The sequence below is a fragment of the Cydia pomonella genome, chromosome 6 (genome assembly GCF_033807575.1).
Source record: "Cydia pomonella isolate Wapato2018A chromosome 6, ilCydPomo1, whole genome shotgun sequence".
Classification (NCBI taxonomy): domain Eukaryota; kingdom Metazoa; phylum Arthropoda; class Insecta; order Lepidoptera; family Tortricidae; genus Cydia; species Cydia pomonella.
The window spans coordinates 23,866,332-23,887,292 of NC_084708.1; the positions used below are offsets into that span (position 1 = coordinate 23,866,332).

The following is a 20,961-nucleotide window of genomic DNA, read 5'->3' on the forward strand; positions in this document are numbered from 1 at the left end:
TTTAAAGTAGAGATACTTTACTGTGGTACTTGGCAGTGTTATGAGTCATTTTGAGTCTAAATTATTGTATAGATTTCCTGAAATGATTTTTACATCTAAGGCCCTAATCTGTTAAACAACAAAAGCCGTTGTTTATTTTATGCGAGCGGTCGGCTCCCGTGTTAGGGACTTGTAATAGCAACTGTATCGTGATAGTATTAAGGTTCAAATCTATGTAGCAGCTTATAAGATGTTTTCGTAATGTAGGACGATCGGCCACCTCAATGTAGGTAATCGTTCATATTATTACATAATTTGAATCTTAATACTATGACGATACAGTTGCTTTTTAAAGGACATTGTTGCTTTGCCAGGTGACTAATACGGGAGCTAGAGATTACGGTCTGAGGCCTAAATAATTTTAGAAAATTTAATACTATAGCCACCTGTAACTTCTGTATATTTTTTTAACAATATCGCTTAAACTACACCATTCTGCAGGATTACAATACAACTTACTATTATTTTATACAACACTGTACAGCATTTCGAAAACTTTGTTCGCCTCACGTACTCAGCACGATTTGAGTCGAGAATTTTACTTACAATTCTACATATCTTATACTAAATAAAGTCCTGAGACGTTATCACGTTTACTAAACTATTTAGCACCATTCCTTACACATCTTGTTGTCGGTTCAGCCCCGCGTGTCGTAAACTGTTAAATTTATAATTCGTTTAATATGTCAATTCTGCATTAAAAAATCCTCATCCAGTCGAAAACTCGAAATCATGATCAAACTGTTTAAAAGAAAAACTCAAAATACCTTACTCTTAGTAAATCTATGAAGAAACTATTACAGTACTTTACTATAAGTGCGAAAAGTAGGAAATTCGCAACGAGTGGCGATAAATTAATCGACACAAGTTGCGAATCTATTCGCACGTGTCTCGTTCAACCTATTACAGTACATATGGCCTTTTATATTTAGAACATAGGCACGTAAAGTGTTAATTACCGCATTAGTGCAGTAAATCATCATTATAAGTCCTGTAAAGACATATTATGATAATTCCACAAGATGGCGTTGCCACTGATTCCTGTAAATCCAAACAAAAATTTGTATACATGGTTCGAGCAAATACGCTACTGAAAACTGTTTCACGGTGAGATTTTAGTCGGTGGCCCACGGACGTAACGCCAAATCCATATTGGGCCATCGTAGGTTGAAGGAAATATTGCTTGCTCCCTCTAACGTATTATTGCTTCCCTTACATAGGCCTACGTTGGCCCAATATGTGTTATCGGCATGACTGACTCAAATTCACATTAAATATTTGAGTTATAACGTTACCTTGTCAGCTCCTTCGCACATACATAAGTATTTTTAATATAACTCATTATGCAATTATTCATGTCTATCAGAATTCAAAAATTTTATCACACGCGGGGCCTGCGCCGCCCCAACACTATCACATTCACAGCCACATTAGGAACTAAGTTTGACGAACCCGAAGTAGGAGTTCCCGGGCCGCAGCCACAGGATCTGGTGCGGCTCGCGCTGCGCCAGGTTGACGGTGTCGCCGGCCGCGAAGCGCGCCAGCGTCTGCACGGCGCACGACATCTGCGCCTCGCGCGGGTTCCTGTTGGACGCGTTGTCGCCCGTGGCGCACGTGGACAGCAGCCGCGGCCGCGACGACTGCCGCGCCCACACGAAGTAGCAGTTCGGGGCTCGGGATAAGTACACTATCTGTGGAAGAACGATATTGCGATGTTTTAGAAGTTCGGATATAATTACGCAAGCAGTAGATAAAAACGGGATTTTGAAAATTTAGGTGCGAAGTGCGAATTTCGCGCTTTTTTTGTAGACAAATTGGTTTGTCAGATTATAACTTTGTACCGACTTAGCATGAAACCGAGTGAGGAAACGCCGTCATAAGGCAAAGGCTGTGGACTGGACGCCCGCGGCGAGCGGGGCGGGGCCGTCGCGGAAAGCCGCCGCCGCTGTCGTCTAAAATAGGTTTATTAAAGACATTTTGTTTGCATCGCGCGAAATCGGGCGGCGGGAGGCGCGGGCGGTAGTTCGCGCGGCACGATCAAAATGTATAGACTTGAATGAACCTATTTTGGACGACACGCCGCGCGCCGCGTGCGTCCAGTTGTCGGCTTAAACATCAAGTTCCTATGGTACTTAAGCGTTTTATAGAGGACACTTAAGATCTTTTAAAATTCCACCCCTAAAAGATTAAATGGGGTTTAAACTTTTTAACGATTTCTACACAGAATAAGTTATTATAAGTGGACTGAAACTCATAATATTTACATACAGACATGTTTCAATTAAATCTCCGTAAATTTGTATATGCAATGAAAGCAACAAACAAGCAAACAAATAATAATAATAATAAATAAAAATAAAATAAAACCAATTACTAATCAATGAGCATTAACTTTTTATATAGTAAATCTGTCTAAAATACTTCTTCTTTCTCTTGCTTGAATGTTGTCATTATAAATTGTTCATACATTTTAATATTTTATTCATTTTAGCTTGTAATTGCCTTGTTATATACGTGCATGTTGTTTTTCTCAGAGCAATAATTGTGTTACCTATTAATAGAAACTGTTCTGGCTGTTGTATTCACTTAATTTGTTAAACTGTATGTGTAATTATATGTTATTTGTTTCCCTTTGCAATAAATAAAAAAAACTCTATAAATACATAATGGGTTCCCAAACTTATTTACATCAAGCTTCCTTTTTCCAAGCTTTTTGGTAAAAAAACAGAACCAAAAAAATAACAAAATCTTAAAACGTAAAGGAAGGGAGGCCTTGTAACAAAAATGTTTTATTTGCACGCATGTTATATTAATAATAAATAAATAAATATTTATAGGACATTATTACACAAATTGAATAAGTCCCACAGTAAGCTCAATAAGGCTTGTGTTGAGGGTACTTAGACAACGATATATGTATATAATATATAAATACATAGAAAACACCCATGACTCAGGAACAAATATCCATGCTCATCACACGAACAAATGCCCTTACCAGGATTTGAACCCGGGACCATCAGCTTCGTAGGCAGGGTCACTACCCACTAGGCCAAACCGGTCGTCAAAATATATATTATATTAATATAAAATTACGTAAAAATATTGGGTATTTATAAATTAAATGGTCATCGGTAAATTTAACCGTATTTATATTCAATTTGTAGATAATAATATACAAACATGCTTACTAATGCATATATCTGTAATAATTGTTACAATTACGTTTATTACGGTACTGTTTTCGCGTCATTGCGGTTTGGGGTTATTGTCTTTCAGTGACGTGACTGTTTTGCATTGTCCCAGGGCCTTTATTAGTAATTTTACCACAAACATTTTCCAGTGTGTAATTATGGAGTCACTATCTTACACTGAAAAAAATATGGTCTACCGAACAACACATTAAATTGGTTTTCATTAAGATTAACTGCTTAATGCAATATCAACAAACGTTTGAAAAATAGTAAAATATAAAACAGTAACGTTATCTGTTTGAACAATTCTAAATATTGAAAAAATCGATAAAAATAAATAGAGCAAGATCCTAGAGCCGTCAGACCTTACTTAATGTCTGCATAGTTGCTATATTGGCCCGACGGCCATTTGTCCGGTACAAGGTGCTAAACGTAAGTAAAATAACCGGCCAAGAGCATGTCGGGCCACGCTCAGTGTAGGGTTCCGTAGTTACTCTTCCGTCACAATAAGCTAAACTGGAGCTTAAAGTATAGTAAATTGTTAACCAAGGGATGACACGGTACCTTTCACCCGAGTTAAACAAATAGGCAAATTTGCATAATCAGTACCTAATTAAAGTAAGTCTTTTTACTATGAAGGGAAAACTTATTGCGATAACTCAAAAACAGCTAAACTGATCATGTCCGCTATAGTTTTCATTTAATGTCTTTCTTAAGCTCTACTTCCACGATTTTTTTCATATTTTTTGGACCTATGGTTCAAAAGTTAGAGGGGGGGACACATTTTTTTTTTTCTTTCGGAGCGATTATCTCCGAATATATTCACTTTATCAAAAAATGTTTCTTGAAAACCCCTATTAGTTTTGAAAGACCTTTCCAACGATACCCCACACTCTAGGGTTGAAGCGAAAAAAAAAATTCATCCCCACTTTACGTGTAGGGGAGGTACCCTAAAAAAAAATTAAATTTTTAGATTTTATTGTACGATTTTGTCGGCTTTATTGATTTATATATCCATGCCAAATTTCAGCTTTCTAGCACTAACGACCACGGAGCAAAGCCTCGGACAGACAGACAGACAGACAGACAGACAGGCGGACATGGCGAAACTATAAGGGTTCCGTTTTATGCCTTTTGGCTACGGAACCCTAAAAATGACTAACTTTTCTTAAATTCTCATGGCTGATTTTTATGTATGTTTTAAAAAATATTGTAAAAAATTGATAATCAACATTGCCAGAGCGTTTCCGCCGGCGGTAACTAATACCAGACACTTTAAAGCTGCCAAAAAATATTGTAACTTTACTTATATTCTCACTCTTGATTTTTATATATGATACTCAGGGAAGTATTACTATTACATTATGTAAGTAGCCACACCAATTGGAAGTTTCACACAGACACACATAAATTTTATGTGGGTCTGGGTAATGGTTGGGCCCCTCCAATTGGTCTGGCTACTTACAAAATACTTAGGAACCCCTTCTATAAAAATAGATAATTTTACCTAAAAATTTCATCACCCTCTTTGCATAGAAAGTAGCGTTCACTTTACGGTGTGAAATAACACACAAAGCTTGTTAAGGTTCACGATATAATAGGTATTTTTAAGTAGGCAAACATTTCTTTGTTTTTGGCTTGAATTCAATAACGCTTACAAAGTATGTATTACTAAGTACGTAATAATATAAGTTTAACTGGTTGTAACTGGAATCTGTTATCTTGGCATTAAAGTGTATCGCTGAGTGTCAGCATTTTATTTAGCGGTTCTTCCCCTGTTTTAACTTACACGTTTTACACTCCACGTCTTGACCGTCTGTGGTATGATAAGACTTCTCCGTGTACGTGGTTATGCGTATTCTAGAAAAGTAGATCGAATACAATTTTTTATTTGATCATGTAATGTTTTCATCTACCCTCAAATTGCTTAAGGAGCCACAAAACTTCGTGTAACTTCGTTCCGCGGAGACAGGAGTACGCTCGATGAAAAATTCTAAGCGTTTAAAAGGTAAAAGTGGTTAAAAGGTTACAATTCTAAACTATTTCTATTTCTACATTGAAAGTTCTCTCTCTCCATTGTATACATAAAAGTTTCTTAACAAAGTTACTTACTTGAGCATAGACTAAATAAAGGCCACTTTCTTTGATCGTGACGTAGTCTTTGTCCGGGTGCAGCTCTATCTTGGACTCGCTGTCTTTGGACGACACGTTCACGTCACGCTCCCACGGACCAATTATTGCTGTAACAAGAAATACAGCCATTCAGTAATGATTTTAAAATATCACAGATGCGTTTCACATAGTATTCGTTATGGAGTGTGGAATTAAAAGGAGGAAAAACTCTTATGGCAGAACTATTGCAAAAATGACCAGCTCTCAGATTTAAATTATAGTTCCTAATCGCTCCGGTGGCGCTAGGTAGGCTCATAGATTATAATATAACCAACCATATGAACCATAGATGTATAATAATAAAGAAATGAAATAGGGAGAGGGGCAGCAAATAACCCGACCAAATTACGTAGGTTGTTTGTGCTATGTTATCAGGAATGTTAAAATTTGTTTTTTATTTAGTCGGATTGTGTATGTTTTGTCCCTCACGGGCGCACGCGTATAGCACATCTATATAAATACTAGGTCTATGACATTTTATTTCGGTGTATAGTGGCACCGCCTATTTAATGTTTTTTGATGGTCACTTTTCATACATAGAGATTTTCCTCCTTTTATTCCACACTGAGTACTATGGACTCATAGTAGACGTCTGTGACAACAGCGCGTATTAGAAATAAAAACTTTTTTGTTAAAAATACTTATTTTGTTACAATACTTATGTAGGTACGTTTGCCGATTTACGGCCTGATTTCCATTTAGGCAAGCTTGCAATAACAATAGCCATGTTTGGTAGTAGGTGGGCAGGTAACGATGCTTAATACTCAACCAAAAGGCGTTCAGGAAACATATTAATAAGATCAATTTACTTGGTCATGGGTAAGGCAACGACTTAGTGGGTCCAAATTGAGATTCTAGTGTGGTAATGTGAAATAATGATGACAGTATGTTCCTACCTAAATTGTTTGTCAATGTCTGGTATTTACCAGATTGGTTTTGTGGTTTATTAGTCAAACTTCAAACAATGAGAAATGGGAATATTATGTTAGGGTTAGGCAGGTACCTAAAACTACATAAAATGAGATATGAGGCTACATATCCTTATATATGTAGAGCGGGTCTCTGTTTCCCATAAAGTTTTAAGTCATAATGTATTGTTTATCCGCATTTTCGTTAGTCATAATTCGGTTTTTCTCAGAAACGCATAACTTTTTAGGATTGCCATAAAACAAACCTAACCTAACCTAACTATAGGACAACCTTACGAAAATCCTGAGAAGTTAACGGTTTCAGAGTTATGACTAATGTTAATCTGACTATCATTACATTATGAATTTCAAAAATTATGTCAAACAAAGGGATCCGATTATGGAAGGTGGAGGTAAGGAATGGAATCTCCATGTACCAAAAAGTGTCATAAAAAAACCTTAAATAGGTGGCGCTACAATACCTAGAATACTTGTAAAAAAAAACAAATGATAGACAGCGCACTTCACTCCGTCAATAACGCCTAGGTTCTTAGCTACTCTAGCGCTACCTGGAGAGATTTGGAACTATTATTTATAGCTGACAGCTGGACACTTTTGCAACAGTTCTACCATAAGAGATTTTACTCCTTTTAATTCCACACTCCATAGATCCGATGTAGAGCACTTTGATTAATTGTTTTTAATTCAATTTGTTAAAACATAACTTACCGCCACTTGCACCACTCCATTAACCCAAGTTTAACCGGTTAAAACATTACCATGGTTACCAGTACAATTTGACACTGGATTAGCGGTTAACCCCGGGTTAGGGGGATGGTGCAAGTAGCGCTTAATATAAGCTTTCTGATTTCTATAATAATAATATAAAACGATATATTCATTCTCGGTTCCGTTCGGTTCAGCATTGCTCCGAGCAATCAGGGCTGGCACAACTTGACGTCCCTTTGCGTGTACGACCACAGATAAGATAATAACATGAATTTTGACACCTAAATAGCCGAAAGGGATAGTACCATACATAAGAAAGGGAGAACATGATTCGACCCTGAATCGCTGTCAAACTTCGGTTTTGTAGGAAGTTTCTTTTTCGTACGGTAGTTACTTATATTGTGATATTGATTCTAATATTTGTATACCAACAAGAAACTTATTCTTACAAAAAGAAAACATTTATATATGATACAAAAAAAAATGTTTTCTGAGCATTATCCGTATCGAATGAACAATACAGATACTTTACCGAGTTTCCTTACAAAAGTATCAAGAATCAAGAAAAAAACCGGACAAGTGCAAGTCGGACTCGCCCACCGAGGGTGCCGTACTTTTTAGTATTTGTTGTTATAGCGGCAACAGAAATACATCATCTGTGAAAATTTCAACTCATCAGCACGGTTCATGAGATAGTCTGGTGACAGACGGACAGCGGAGTCTTAGTAATAGGGTCCCGTTATACCTTTGGGTACGGAACCCTAAAAAATAAATAAGAAAAGATGCAAACTACACTCAAGAGTTGCGGATTTTTTCTATGGAACTAATGTACTAACTGACCTCATTTCGTTGTACTCGAGTGTAAGTACGTGATATCACAACTCGAGTACACCCTCAAATAAACCCATTTTTATTGCATCCATGTTAACGGCAGATATTGTTTATCATTGTTGAGATTTTTTTTAATGGCTGCGCAACGTACTTGATCTACTAATCCACTCTGTTATCAACGGTAGGTATGTTAAATGAGATATATAGTCGGAAGTATCATGTTCCCTCCCAAATGATTTAATGTTTGAAATACTGAGTGTTTTTGTAATGTATATATGTATGCATTCTTTTATGATTATATTTCTTTTTAAGTATAATTGTATCAATGTGCATTAAAAACTTGCATTTCATTAATTTCAGTGATTTTACATTTTTGTTTTTGCTTGTCATTCATTCATCGTTACTTCTGTTCTACTCATATCCTTAAAGGTTAACTGGGAGAGATCCCACACAGAGATAAGTTTGCCTTTGTTGTATTTAATTTAATCTGTAACTGTGTTTTTATTTCTATGCACAATAAAGTATATACATACATACATATATGTAGGGCTGTCATATGTCCCGTATATACGGTATTGTCACCGATAAAAGTATCGCGTCCCGTATTTGTCCCGTATATCAATATCGTTGTAGAATACGTATATAAATGGTTACATTACAATCATCTCTGTTTAACCACATTCTTTCTATACCTATGGTAGTTAGAGTTATGGGAATATTAGTTTGACACCCCCCCCCGTTACGCCATTACTACACCACTGTCCCGTATCCGTTCCGAATAATTATGGCAACCCTATGTATATTTATCACACCTTCGCGCGCGACTAAATTTTTCAATTTCACCTGTCACTTTCGCACCGATATACTTGTTAGAACGTGACAGGCGATAAAAATGCGACCGTGCTACCGCCGCTGGTGTGCAAGTTTGTTTTCCTGTATATCTAAATGATAAACTAAAATATAACTACATATAGGATGTTTTTGTTATGTCTGACCGTACTCTGAGGGGTGAATATACCTATAGATACGAGTTGCCATACGTCCCGCATATACGGGCAGTGTTGGCAACGTTAAATAGAATTAAAAATGTTGAAAATCAACTGTTAGAAATGAAACCGTAAAGAGAGATAGAGAGATTGCAAAAAAAGTTCCTAAAATCCCTTGATTTTAAGTGTGGTATTGAATACAAAGATGTGGATTCCTTAAACCGTCATAAAATGCAGTCGCTAGAGTGTCGGAGAGACTGCGTTGATTCTGTTTTATTACTTAAAATAATAAATGGTTATATTGATGCCCCTAGCTTGTTAGAAGACATATGTATAAGAGTTCCAGGTAATAAAGAGCGCCGATGTCGTCCCAGATACAAGCATTTATTCTCCATTCCATGTAGTAGAACTAACTATTATAAAAATATGTTTATTAAACGAGCTTGTGCCCTCTACATAATAAAACATTGTATAAAATGTAGACATTTAATTGTACCATAAGTTCATTGAAAACAATATTCAAGACTAGTAGCATATAAATCTTAACGCGTATATAATAAGTATTATTATGTCATGTTTGTCGACACTTCATACTTATTCAAAAATTGTTATAAACGTAGAACGTGTTTTACATTGTGCTTTTCACTGAGTGTTTTGTAAATCTGATTTCTCAAATTCTGTGTAACCTCTTACTATTTAGCTGAACCTAAACGAAGATAAGTACTTTTCGTGCTTCTATATAAAAATATGTTTAACAAACATGGAAACTATAGGTCTAGATTAAGAGAAGAAAGTGTAATAATATTTTTTGTATGACCGTTTGTTTCATATTAAAATAAAAAATTAACTGTAACGTTCGGCCAACACTGTAAGTAAGTAAGTAAGTAAGTAAATATTCTTTATTGTGCACCATACATTTAAAAATAGACAGGAAATGAAAAAACACGTAAAAGTTAGGTAACAACAGGCGGTCTTATCGCTAAGAAGCGATCTCTTCCAGACAACCTTTGGGTAGCAGGAAACAATGAACTTACAACATTGAACGGGTAGTGCCGATATACATATAATTCAACAAAATGAAGACGCAAACAATATAATACATACCTACATACTAATAAAATAAATACATATATACATACATACATTATATATTATACAATCATAAATAAAGGCAAGTTAAGGCAGCGAAAGGTAGTGAGTCTTCAAAAGATTTTTGAAAATGGGAAGGGATTTAGCACGTCTAATGTCTAATGGCAAAGCATTCCACAACCGAACAGCACGAAAAGAAAAAGAGTTGCTATAAAATTTTGATGATGAAGGTGGTAGAGCAAGGAGATGCATCTCCGCACAGCGGACCGAGGAAAGATAGTTGAAACGCTTTTTAAGATATAGAGGGGTGGAGGGGTTGAAAAGAATGTTATAAAGAAGTACAAGAATATGAGAGTTACGGCGATGACGAATAGGGAGCCACTTGAGCTGGGTACGAAATTCAGAGACGTGGTCATATTTGCGTAATCCAAATATGAATCTTATACAGACGTTTTGAAGGCGCTCAAGTTTATTTAGCTGGTCCTCTGTAAGATCAAGAAAGCAAATATCGGCATAATCCAATATAGGGAGAAGAAGAGATTGAGCAAGCGCAATTCTGGTAGCGAGCGGCAAGAAGCTACGAAGCCTGCGAAGTGACCCCAGAGAAGCAAACATCTTCCTACTGATCTCACTTATCTGTGGTACCCAAGACAGTGTGCGATCAAATATAACTCCAAGATTTTTTACCTGGCTCGATAATGGAACCGGGACACCATCAAACACTATGAAAGGTAAGTTAAGAAAGTCAATCCGAGAAATGAGTTGAGAGCTGCCTAAAATTATAGCTTGCGACTTACACGGATTAACTTTCAGCCCATAGCGTTTGCTCCAACTGGAAATGTGTTCCAAGTCCCGATTTATGGAGGCGATACTCTTAGGTAGATCGTTAATTACGCATTGAGAGTAAATTTGGAGGTCGTCGGCATAGAGGTGGTAAGAAGAAGAAATATTAGTAGTAATGGAGTTGATGAAGATGGAAAATAATAGAGGAGACAGCACACCGCCTTGCGGAACGCCGGCCAGGGTGCTGCTCCAAGAAGAAATGGAAGAATCTACCTTTACTCGCTGCCGACGACATTCCAAATAACTACGGAACCAGCCAATTGTCACGGGAGATATGTTAATAGCACGCATTAAACTGAGTAAAACATCGAAATCTACAGTGTTAAATGCATTGCTGAAGTCTAACAACGTCAGTACGGTGAGCTTACGGTTATCCATACCGGCACGAACATCATCGCTAATTTTTACTAAAGCTGTAACCGTACTGTGACCGGAGCGGAAGCCAGATTGTAAAGGATTCATGAGCTCATACCTGTTTAAAAAGGATGTAAGCTGGTGATGTACAAGGCGCTCAAGGACCTTTGAAAGGAATGGGAGGATAGAAATAGGACGATAGTCGGAAAAAGTGGTAGGATTTGACTTTTTGGGTAAGGGAACAACGTCTGCATCTTTCCAGAGGGAAGGGAAAATACCAGAGGAGATAGAATAATTCAGGATGTGAGTAATGACAGGAACAAGTAAATCGAGTAGAGGGAGAATCATTTTCCGGCTAACACTATCGACTCCAACAGCATTGGATGAGATGGCAAGGACATTCTTTTTTACATCACTGTCAGTCAACTGAGCAAGTAAGAAGGGAGGAAAGTCGGGAGTTGGACACCTGGAAAGAGAACACTGCACTGTATACGGTACTGCCACCGTATTGAAGGATCGCGTCATCTCTGTGTAACCAGAATTTCAGAAGAGAATTTGTTTTACCTATGTAAGTAAAGAAAGGGTCATAACAGAGCAAAGCTATTTATGTATTTGCACCCCCCTCTCCCCCTTCCCCTTATCAATTCCGAAAAACTACCTAACTGAACAACGTTTACTATGCGGCGCACCCCAAAATAAATTTCGGGAAAACATATGTCAATTTTTTCTATGGTTGTCGGCAAAAAAACAGCGACCACAGATACGAATTAGAGTGTATAAAAAAAATCGATTTTGAAGGGCTTTATAGACATTGCAGCAAATCGTGCAATGAATTCAGTCGTTCTATCAAAAACGCGAAGTATCGAAAATCGATACTTAACCCTATAAATTCGCGTTCAGGTTTTTTTAATCCGACCTAATTAGCGACTATGGAATGAAGGACAAAAATCCGCTTTCTCTAATTTTAGTTATTTTCCCGAATGATGTCATTGTACTAATACTAGAAAGCAAGGATATCGTTAGTAGACTATTATCTAATCTGTTTTATTCAGTCTGTTTTAATTGCATTGTTATTATCGTTTTGAGAGGGATAGACGATGATGCATTGTACTGTGCAAGTGATATGATAACAGTGTGACTGAACCATTTTGTTTATTTATCATATTTTATAAAACAATGAAATTATGTATTTGTTTATGTGTTCTGATTTCTCCCACGGTATTTAACTTGAGATGTTAATAGGTACAGTTCGCTACAGTATAGTACGAATTTAATCAAATTATTTTTAAACCTCGGACCCTAATCTGTAAAACAAAAGGCGTTGTTTCTTTTAAGGAGGCTTCTTAAACACGTGCCAAAGCTATCATGCCGTTAACAAGCAACTATCGTGATAGTATTAAGGTTCAAATTTATGTAACAGCACATTCTGAGATAACGAGTTTGGTAATGTAGGACGATCGGTCGCCTGCCAGATAAGAGAATGAGCTGTTACATGAATTTGATCTATATAAATAGTACGGTAAAATTGCTTTTTAAACGAGTTGCTTCCCGTTCAATCAGTAACGGTATCATTAAAAAGCGCTGCATAAAAGAAACAATGGCAATCATTAATCATTTGAGAAAAAAACTACATAACTATAAATTTAAAAATAATCCAATATCTGCTATACATGTTGTTTTGGAATATGTGTCACATTGAACGATTTTTGCTATTAGACCAACCCAGAAATTGGAAGCCTCATAGGAAAACATCGAGATCTAATTTGTCAAAATGTAATCTAGCATTTTCATCGCAATTTCGGAGTCGGTCCGATAGTGAAATTCGTTCAGTATGACCTATATATTCACGACGCAAACTATGTATACCTAAAGGTAGCATTCCAAGTGAAATATCATTACGGCAGGACATGTCATTCATTGTCAGTATCGGTTTATGCCGTTAGCAGCAACGGCAAAAAGCTGTGTTGCAATGCTATTGTCAGCCATTTAGGGTTGACTTTACATTGGACATTGAATACCGTTAATATTGAGTTAATTTAGCTTGAACCGCACATGGATCAAGAATTAGTCTGTGGCCGTACATGAATAGGGGTGGAATGGAAATCACTGTATGGTTCGGAAGATTGCGGGCCTTTTCTGGATGAGATTGGCTTAGAACCGGGTTCAGTGGCGTACTGCAGTGGAAGCATGGTTCCATTTTTATCGCTTGTCACTATGCCCGTCTTTCGCACTTACATACTTAGAACGTGACAGGCATAGTGACAAATGATAAAGAGCCGACCATCTTAGCCCTACTGGAAGAGAGGCTTATTCAGCAATGGGCGATAAAAGGCTGATATGATGATTCAATGTTATTAAAAGAGCACGCTGTTGCTAATTTCGCGAAAACTCCTGTTGATAATGATAATAGATTGTTTGCTATATAAGCATGTTTTTAACAAGCGCATGAAAACATATTAGTACGCAATAAACGTATCAAACGTGATAAGAATCCAAATGTAGGTCTTTAGTCTTTCGCACAATCACGATTTTAGGCTGCAGATTAGTTACTTACTTACCTACGTCTAATTGTCTACGGTAGTTTATGAAATTAAACAACTTAAAATGAGTAATTGATTTTACCTATCATATGTACTTAGTCAGGTCATAAGTTCCGTCACAAAGGTTTTGACACTTTTGACTGATAAAATGTAATACAAAGTTTTTAATGAAAAAAGATAGCCATACTTTGAAAGCTTGTTTTATACTGATCAAAACGTAATACATATGATTAGTTTATAAATTTAGATCGCGTCTTTATTTACTAAAAATAACCACGGTATGGGTGCCGCAAGAAGGGCGAGGATTGGGTAGGCCCAGACGGAGACGGGACGACCTGGACGCATATCTGAACGACTGGCCGGAGATTGCTCAAAACCGAGACGAGTGGAAATCGAGGGGGGAGGCCTTGGCCTTTGCCCAGTAGTGGGACACCGTATAGGCTTATAATATTAATATTTCTTTATTTACTATTTGTATTGTCATTAGACGCGAATACGCGGCTGGGTTGTGGAAGATACTTTACAAAAGGGAGTAAAAATCAGTATCACATTAATAAAATATGTAATTTGTTTATTTGTTCGAACCTTCTTTATTAGAACGTTCATTTATCATCAGCATCTAGTTTTCCGACAAGGCTGTACTTCAGCTTAGGGTACTTTTCAATAACACACTTATTTTTTACTGCCATCCAACGAGTAGGTTTGGTAAAACATGTACAGTTGCAATTTTGGTAGTCCAATACACATGCATTATATATCTATAGAAATAAATAAGACACAGCTTTTGTTTTGTGTAAGATACATTCATGTAAAAAAGAAAATAAATAAATAGGTATAAAATCACCTTGAACAGGCCGAGTATTTATTGCATAATTTTTTATAACGTTTTTTTCCGAATATTACATATAATTATGCAAAACTGAAACAGCAAATTATATTAACAATTCAGCATTAAATAAACTTTCAACCCATATACCTATATGAATAGTAGGGGATCTATACCTAGAACTATTTTATCACTAAATCTTTGTGACAGAACTTATGACCTGACTAAGTAATGAATTCATTATGCGCGAAATATTTTACATACAAATCTTCTGTCCTAAGGTAATATAGGTATATCTATTTTAGCAACGACATGTTACCTAAATGTTCACACCAAATTTCTGAAGTTTCATGTAATTTAAACCATGTCGTTTTAACATGTGAGCCTAACTTCGATTGTATGGGAGCGGCTTTTGGCGACGAGTTCGTTGGACTCTGAAATATCTTTTAGCAACAGTTATACGTATTCCAAACAAGTTGTTATCCAAATTAGCCAGTAGTTGCAATGGGCGTGTAACATAAACCAAGGTTCATATTACATCGTCTGGTTACTTAATTGTCGTGGAACTAATTAAATACTGGGCCCATCGCATACCGGGCTCTATGTTGCCGGCCGATCGAAAAATCAGGCAGATCATTAAACGTCTAGGCATACGTGAATATCATCTTCTCGTTTCCTGAGACGACGGAGCCCCTCTACGCAGGCCACCTAAATCTGGACAGTTTGCTCTTCGGGCTTCTGAAGCAACCTAACGAACCTATTGGACTAACGTCAAAACATTACACAGGAACTTTATGATCGGTCTGATTTTACGATCGGGCGCCTTCATATAGACTATTAGAGTGTGCATAACAGTGGCGCCCGCTTGGCGGCTATGGGGCGCTTTAATTAGGAATATAGTATGAAGATTAAAAAGCCCACGATGAAGCGATAGTTGCTTTTAACTCCTCTAGCTCGCATTACACAGAATACAGGAGACCGAGCTTTGCTAGGAAAACATATAAAAACTTAGGTAAACGAGTTGAGTTCTGGGGCTCTAGTTAGACCTCTAGTTAGATCAAGCTAAGTTGGCAGCGATTTTGTTAGCACAGACTGTGGAAGTGTTATTTTAATCATCATAATTTCATAAAAGTTTAAGCCAGTCCAGACGGTGACAATTTTCGCCCAATCTGATTAAATTGGCTGATAAAATCAGATGAATGAAACTGGCTCGCCGATCGATCTCACTCGATTCAATTTTAAGATTTTTCTGATCAGATAGAATTGCGGACGAATGAATGCCAATTTTCGACGCTAGTATGCGCGAGTAAGGAGCATTTTATTTCATTTCGAGTGGTCGAATCTCACCATAAATCTTAAATTGGTGTTTAAATTGTGTACCTAGGTGAGATTGGCGCCTTAAATTGGTGATTAAATTGTGACGCTAGGTGAGATTGGCGCCATTTTTTTTCTATTGGCCTTTTGGTGTATAAAATCAACACTTGCACAGCCCGTGTTATCAATATTGCTGCCAACTTAGCTTGGTCTAATTCTAGTTGGTTCCTTTGCAATAAACAGCTGCATAAAGAATGAAATTCTTTAGGTCACAGCTTTATAGCAATGAGCTTCCAAGCATCTGCTCATTGTTTCCTTCGCTGCCCATCTCAGTTGCATTACACTTTCAACTTTATTTACCACGTAAGAAGACACATTTTAGAATGTATTGTACAGAGATTAATGCAAATAATCAGGCTTTGTATTGTACACACATCCTGGCACATAAATTATCATATTAACTACATATTTCTCATTTTATATGTTACTCATACTATGATAAATTTAGGCGAACATAGACCATATTGCATTGCAATAGGGGCTTGGATACACCTGTAGAGTTATGTAATTGTTTGTCTATGAATGATTGCATTGATGGTAAATGCAGGAAAATAGAAATAACTGAGTAATCAAGAAACAGGTCTGAGACGTATGTTGTGGTTAAATGAATTTAGATCTTAATGTCTATGGGAAAAGATTTACATTTGTATGTACTATGAGTACTGTAGTCCCATAGTTCCAGATGTTGTTTTTTTAATAACATATGATAAGTTTAATTACTCACATTTTGATCCCAAGTGGGTTTCACTCATAGCACCATTAAATTGAGCGACTAGAAGTTCTGAAAAGAAATAAAAATAACAATTCATTTGTTTCATTTACATACAATTAAATGTTAGTAAAATTAGTAGTATTTAATGCCCAGAAGCACTAACTGGGAGAATCAACTTTTTAGCATCACTCGTTGCCATGGTTACGATTAGTTGTCCAGGGGACAAAAGTTCATTGAAATACTGATTTTATGGTACTTAAATGTATTAAACTTGCGTTTTTGTGGTCGTTATAACCAATGTCCATAATGGGCCCCCTACTAAGCATGTTAATAGAACGGCATACAACGTCTCTTCAAACAAACTGTGCCACTGTTGTCCCTTGGACAACGGGACAGGATAACAAAACAAAAAAAGTTGATTCACCCAACTAACTAGTATGTATGTAAACTTTTTGCCAACAGCACTGATTTAATGGTTGAAAGTCTAAAGTATTATACAAACAAAGATTTTGATTATTAAAAAAAACTACTAAAATACCGGAGTTATTTTTTCTAATTAAATTTTACCGTGAACAACTTGACTTTTTTAAATACCTATAATATTAAGTTAGATTGATACCTTTTTGGAATATTGGTAAGCCTAACACAGGCACATCAGTCTTGTCTTTTTTGTCTGCCTTCTTGCTTGAGTCTACTAATAACATATCTTCACCCAAGTCTTCAACATAATATCTTCTAGGTTTAGACTCATCTACATTAGAGTCCATCCGAGGTTCCCTCTCTGGTTTATAAGACCTCACGGAGGTTAATGCACTCTGCTGAAAATTATTTTGATGTCCATCCCTCACACTTTGATATACAAACTGATCTCTCATAGTCTCCAGTTGTCTTCGCATTGAAATCATCTCATTCCAGTAGTAAAATGCTATGGAACTACTTATTACCATACACAGCACACTCAACAAAAAGTTCAGTATGAATAGCAGCTTTATTTTCTTAGAAGACGCTATTGATAGTGTCGTGTTTATATGTACGCCGACCTCCGCTGGTTTTTCTAAAAAAAAGAAAGTTTTAGACTGGCGCGAAAAAAAATTAGGAAAGGCTTGTTGTCCGTGCTTAGGTATTTGACAATCACCTGTGTTAAGATGAATGACAGTCCCATCGGATTTCGCTTTAGTATTTTTGCCAGAATTCAGAAATATGTTTGCCGCACCTGCTGACGCCGAGTTCAAGGGTACACCCTCGATATTAACTTTTCTCTCTTCGAACATCATAAATATCGTAGTACGCCGTACTATAAACTTACGACGACCGGCGTGGGTGCAGCGTCCTAAACAAAGGAAGTCAAGTTAAAAAAGTTTCGCACAGCGCCGATAACCGCGAGGTCGGACAGTCAAAACAAAAAACATACATACCGTTACTATCAAGCACTGTTTATTCCATTAGATCACTGTTTGTTCACTTAAACTACACTTAGAAGTACTAAAGTCTCTTCGTGTTTAATAAAAACCAGTCCGGTAGAACCACTGAATTAAATAAAAACAAAATAAAGCTAAAAGTTTTGGGCATCGCACGGGCGGCAGTCCGCAGGGCGAGTTCCACTGTGGCTGTCAAGTTAATGGCGCGGGAGACGGCTACTGTTCGCGCGCCAAATTCAAACTGCGATGCGAGCGAATGAACGGCAACGGTCGACTCGAGGAATGCGGCCGAGATAGTACGCTTTCGACTACGCTGGACGCTTGATAACCAAACAATACAAATAAACCACCGCGAATCCCCTTTTAACTGTTGTTGCTCGTAATAATTTTGCGTCTCAGCGAAATGTGCAAGGCTGTATTTTACTTACGAACCCTGGACTACATAAATGTAGATTAATTGATTCATCACACAAATATGACGCATTGTTTACCTATTTGCATAGGATTTGCTTCAACTGCTCAGGTTTGCTCAATATACAAAGAACATTACATTTGTAATGCCTTACAAAGTTTGCTTAGGTCTTAATACATTAAAATAATAACTAGGACATATCTAGAACAATTAACATTGTTACGTACTGGTGGCATTACATGCGACAAAGTAGCAAGTTAAATTCCACGTTTAGAGAATGTGAGCATTACGTATTAACGCTTATTACCTGTTCTTTGTATACACGCCCCTTATCGCACCCTGGCAGGTACGCCGTACGGAACGCCAGAGCCTTAAAAAATTTACTACACTTTTACTACTTTGTCATTTTTATTATCAACTTGCCGATGCCGTGGGGTTTTTCGCATTTATTACCTACTGCGACAATGTGCTAAAAGTACCTTAAGCCTCTAGCTCTTTCTTAGTAAGTAAGGCACCATATCGAAAAATGTACTTAATTCGAGAAAACCCACGTGTAATGTATTTGTGGAATGAAATTCTTGCGGAGCACTACAAAAACCGTGGTCGGTTTTTGAAGTGCTGGGCACCACACCCCTGTCTGTACTTGCATGTGCCCATGCCCATAGGTTGCAGTGACAGCTTTTCGACAGGCAAGACCCCATACGCTTATTTACCATCTTCGTAGTATAAAAATAGTGCTTGATTGAAACAGGTTTGGCAAACTCACGAAATTAGAATCGTTCGTTAACACGGTGTTACGTTGTGCCGCTGTGGCATTTTTAAAGTCATCTACTTTCCCCATATACCTATATATAGGTTCTCGTTTCTTTTCATGTGCAGTTCTACCTTTAGCGGTATCTCCAAACGTCACCGATAATCGCATGCGATTTGCAATACATTGGAGGCATATGATCGATATATTCTGGCAAACACAACTTGTAAGTCAGTAAGAACAAGAACCAGGAAAATTATACTCATCCCTTTCTTTTGGGTGTAAGTACTGCTAGTACTAGCGTAAGACAAAGACAGTATGATTCTCTCTGTCTATGTTTGAAATGAGAGAGTCCTGGATCAAGCTATAGATTGAATTTATTGCTCCTACTTAGCCAGGTACCTAAATCGCATGCTATTTGTTCCAAGATCTGTAGAAGCCTTTAGAAAGGATTAAAATCTAACCCAACCCAACGAAAATCGAAACCTAACAAATCGAGTTTCAGGACCATGAAATTTTCTCATCAGTGTATTGCCTTCACAGCAATCTCAATATCACCTGTTCCCCAATCTGCACAGATTCAGAAGCGCGTGGTATGCGGTATGCACGTACATTGCATTGAAGATGTGCACAGCTGCAAGCCATACGCGGGTAGACTAGTACAAATTTAGAAAACTATTCCAATGGGCCCGGGCTATACTTGGATGCGAGAGGCATGTTCAAATCGCTACTTAGTTATTACAGGAACAGGAATGGCTATGCGCGAAAGACGTGGCGGGGAAAATATGTACAAACGACAACAACGCACGGGACGGGTAAAACGTAAATTTTCCAGGGGTGACATCTTCATACGTTTTTTATTACATAGGGGGCAAACTAGAAAATGAATAGCCCGATGGTAAGCAATTACAGGCGCCCCTAGGCACCTGCAACACCAGGAGGGTTGTAAGTGCATTACTGGCTTTTAAGCTGAGAGTATGCTCTTTTCTTGAAGGTTTGAAGGTCGTATCGGTCCGGAAATACCGCGCGCGACAGTTAATTGGAGTTTAGCTGTGCAAGGCAGGAAGTTTCTGGAGAAACGCACAGTTGAGGTCTGCCAATAATCTTATGGTAGAAGTTGGAAATGTCGCGTTCAGTGATGGCGCAAAGAAGTGGCAGGAATAATTCAAACACTCATTATACAGACAGACGCGCTTGTCAATTGTTACAAATAAAATGAGACTGAGACGTAAGCCTACTAATTGGGCCATGACACATGTTCCAATGAAAATCATTGATTATTACGAAGACCACACTAGATCTAAAGAAATAGCGGGCACTGAAGATATTTGACATTCCATATGCCACGACGAACATTTTCAGGTAACAATTTATTGTATTAATATTACGAGTGCAAAAGGCTTTAATACGCCATGGTTTAAAACAGAACCCAAAAGCGGATTAAAAGTTCATTAATAAAACAACTTTCTCCATATTTCCCTTCATTTGTAAATGCTGCACATCTGGTTAATGTTAATTAGACCAATTTAATTAAAAGAAAAAATGAATCACTCCTGATTCACGCATGGCATTTGAAACTACCGCATGTGCAACCGATGAAAATATTATTTGATTGAGCTGTCATTTCTTGTTTATAGTAATCCGAGACACAAAAGAATTCACAGCTGTTTTGTGTACTTATTGTGTGAATTGCCTTTGCTTTCTCGTATAACCCATGTGTATTTATGAATCAGTAAAGTTGACGATAAACAAAAGCTTGCGATAGGAAATAAAATAGTTAATT

At 37.3% G+C, this 20,961-nt stretch overlaps 2 protein-coding genes across 5 annotated transcripts in view; both read right to left on the reverse strand.

Annotated features, from left to right (window-relative positions):
• LOC133519349 (proteasome inhibitor PI31 subunit) overlaps positions 1–20,961 on the reverse strand; it is a 495,710-nt gene that overhangs the window by 111,421 nt on the left and 363,328 nt on the right. The gene's annotated exons all lie outside the window — the stretch shown is intronic.
• LOC133519347 (uncharacterized) lies at positions 421–18,371 on the reverse strand. Of its 2 annotated transcripts, none has more exons than XM_061853384.1 (6): positions 18,013–18,371; positions 17,811–17,927; positions 17,217–17,651; positions 16,610–16,666; positions 5,346–5,473; positions 421–1,730 (listed from the first exon to the last, which is right to left on the reverse strand). In XM_061853384.1, exons 2-6 carry the CDS (start codon positions 17,869–17,871, stop codon positions 1,470–1,472), a joined length of 942 nt encoding a protein of 313 aa, XP_061709368.1. In that variant the 5' UTR covers positions 17,872–17,927; positions 18,013–18,371; the 3' UTR covers positions 421–1,469. The 2 variants fall into 2 exon arrangements, with proteins under 2 accessions (XP_061709368.1, XP_061709367.1); XM_061853383.1 differs by having other exon boundaries at positions 17,733–17,927; positions 18,013–18,366.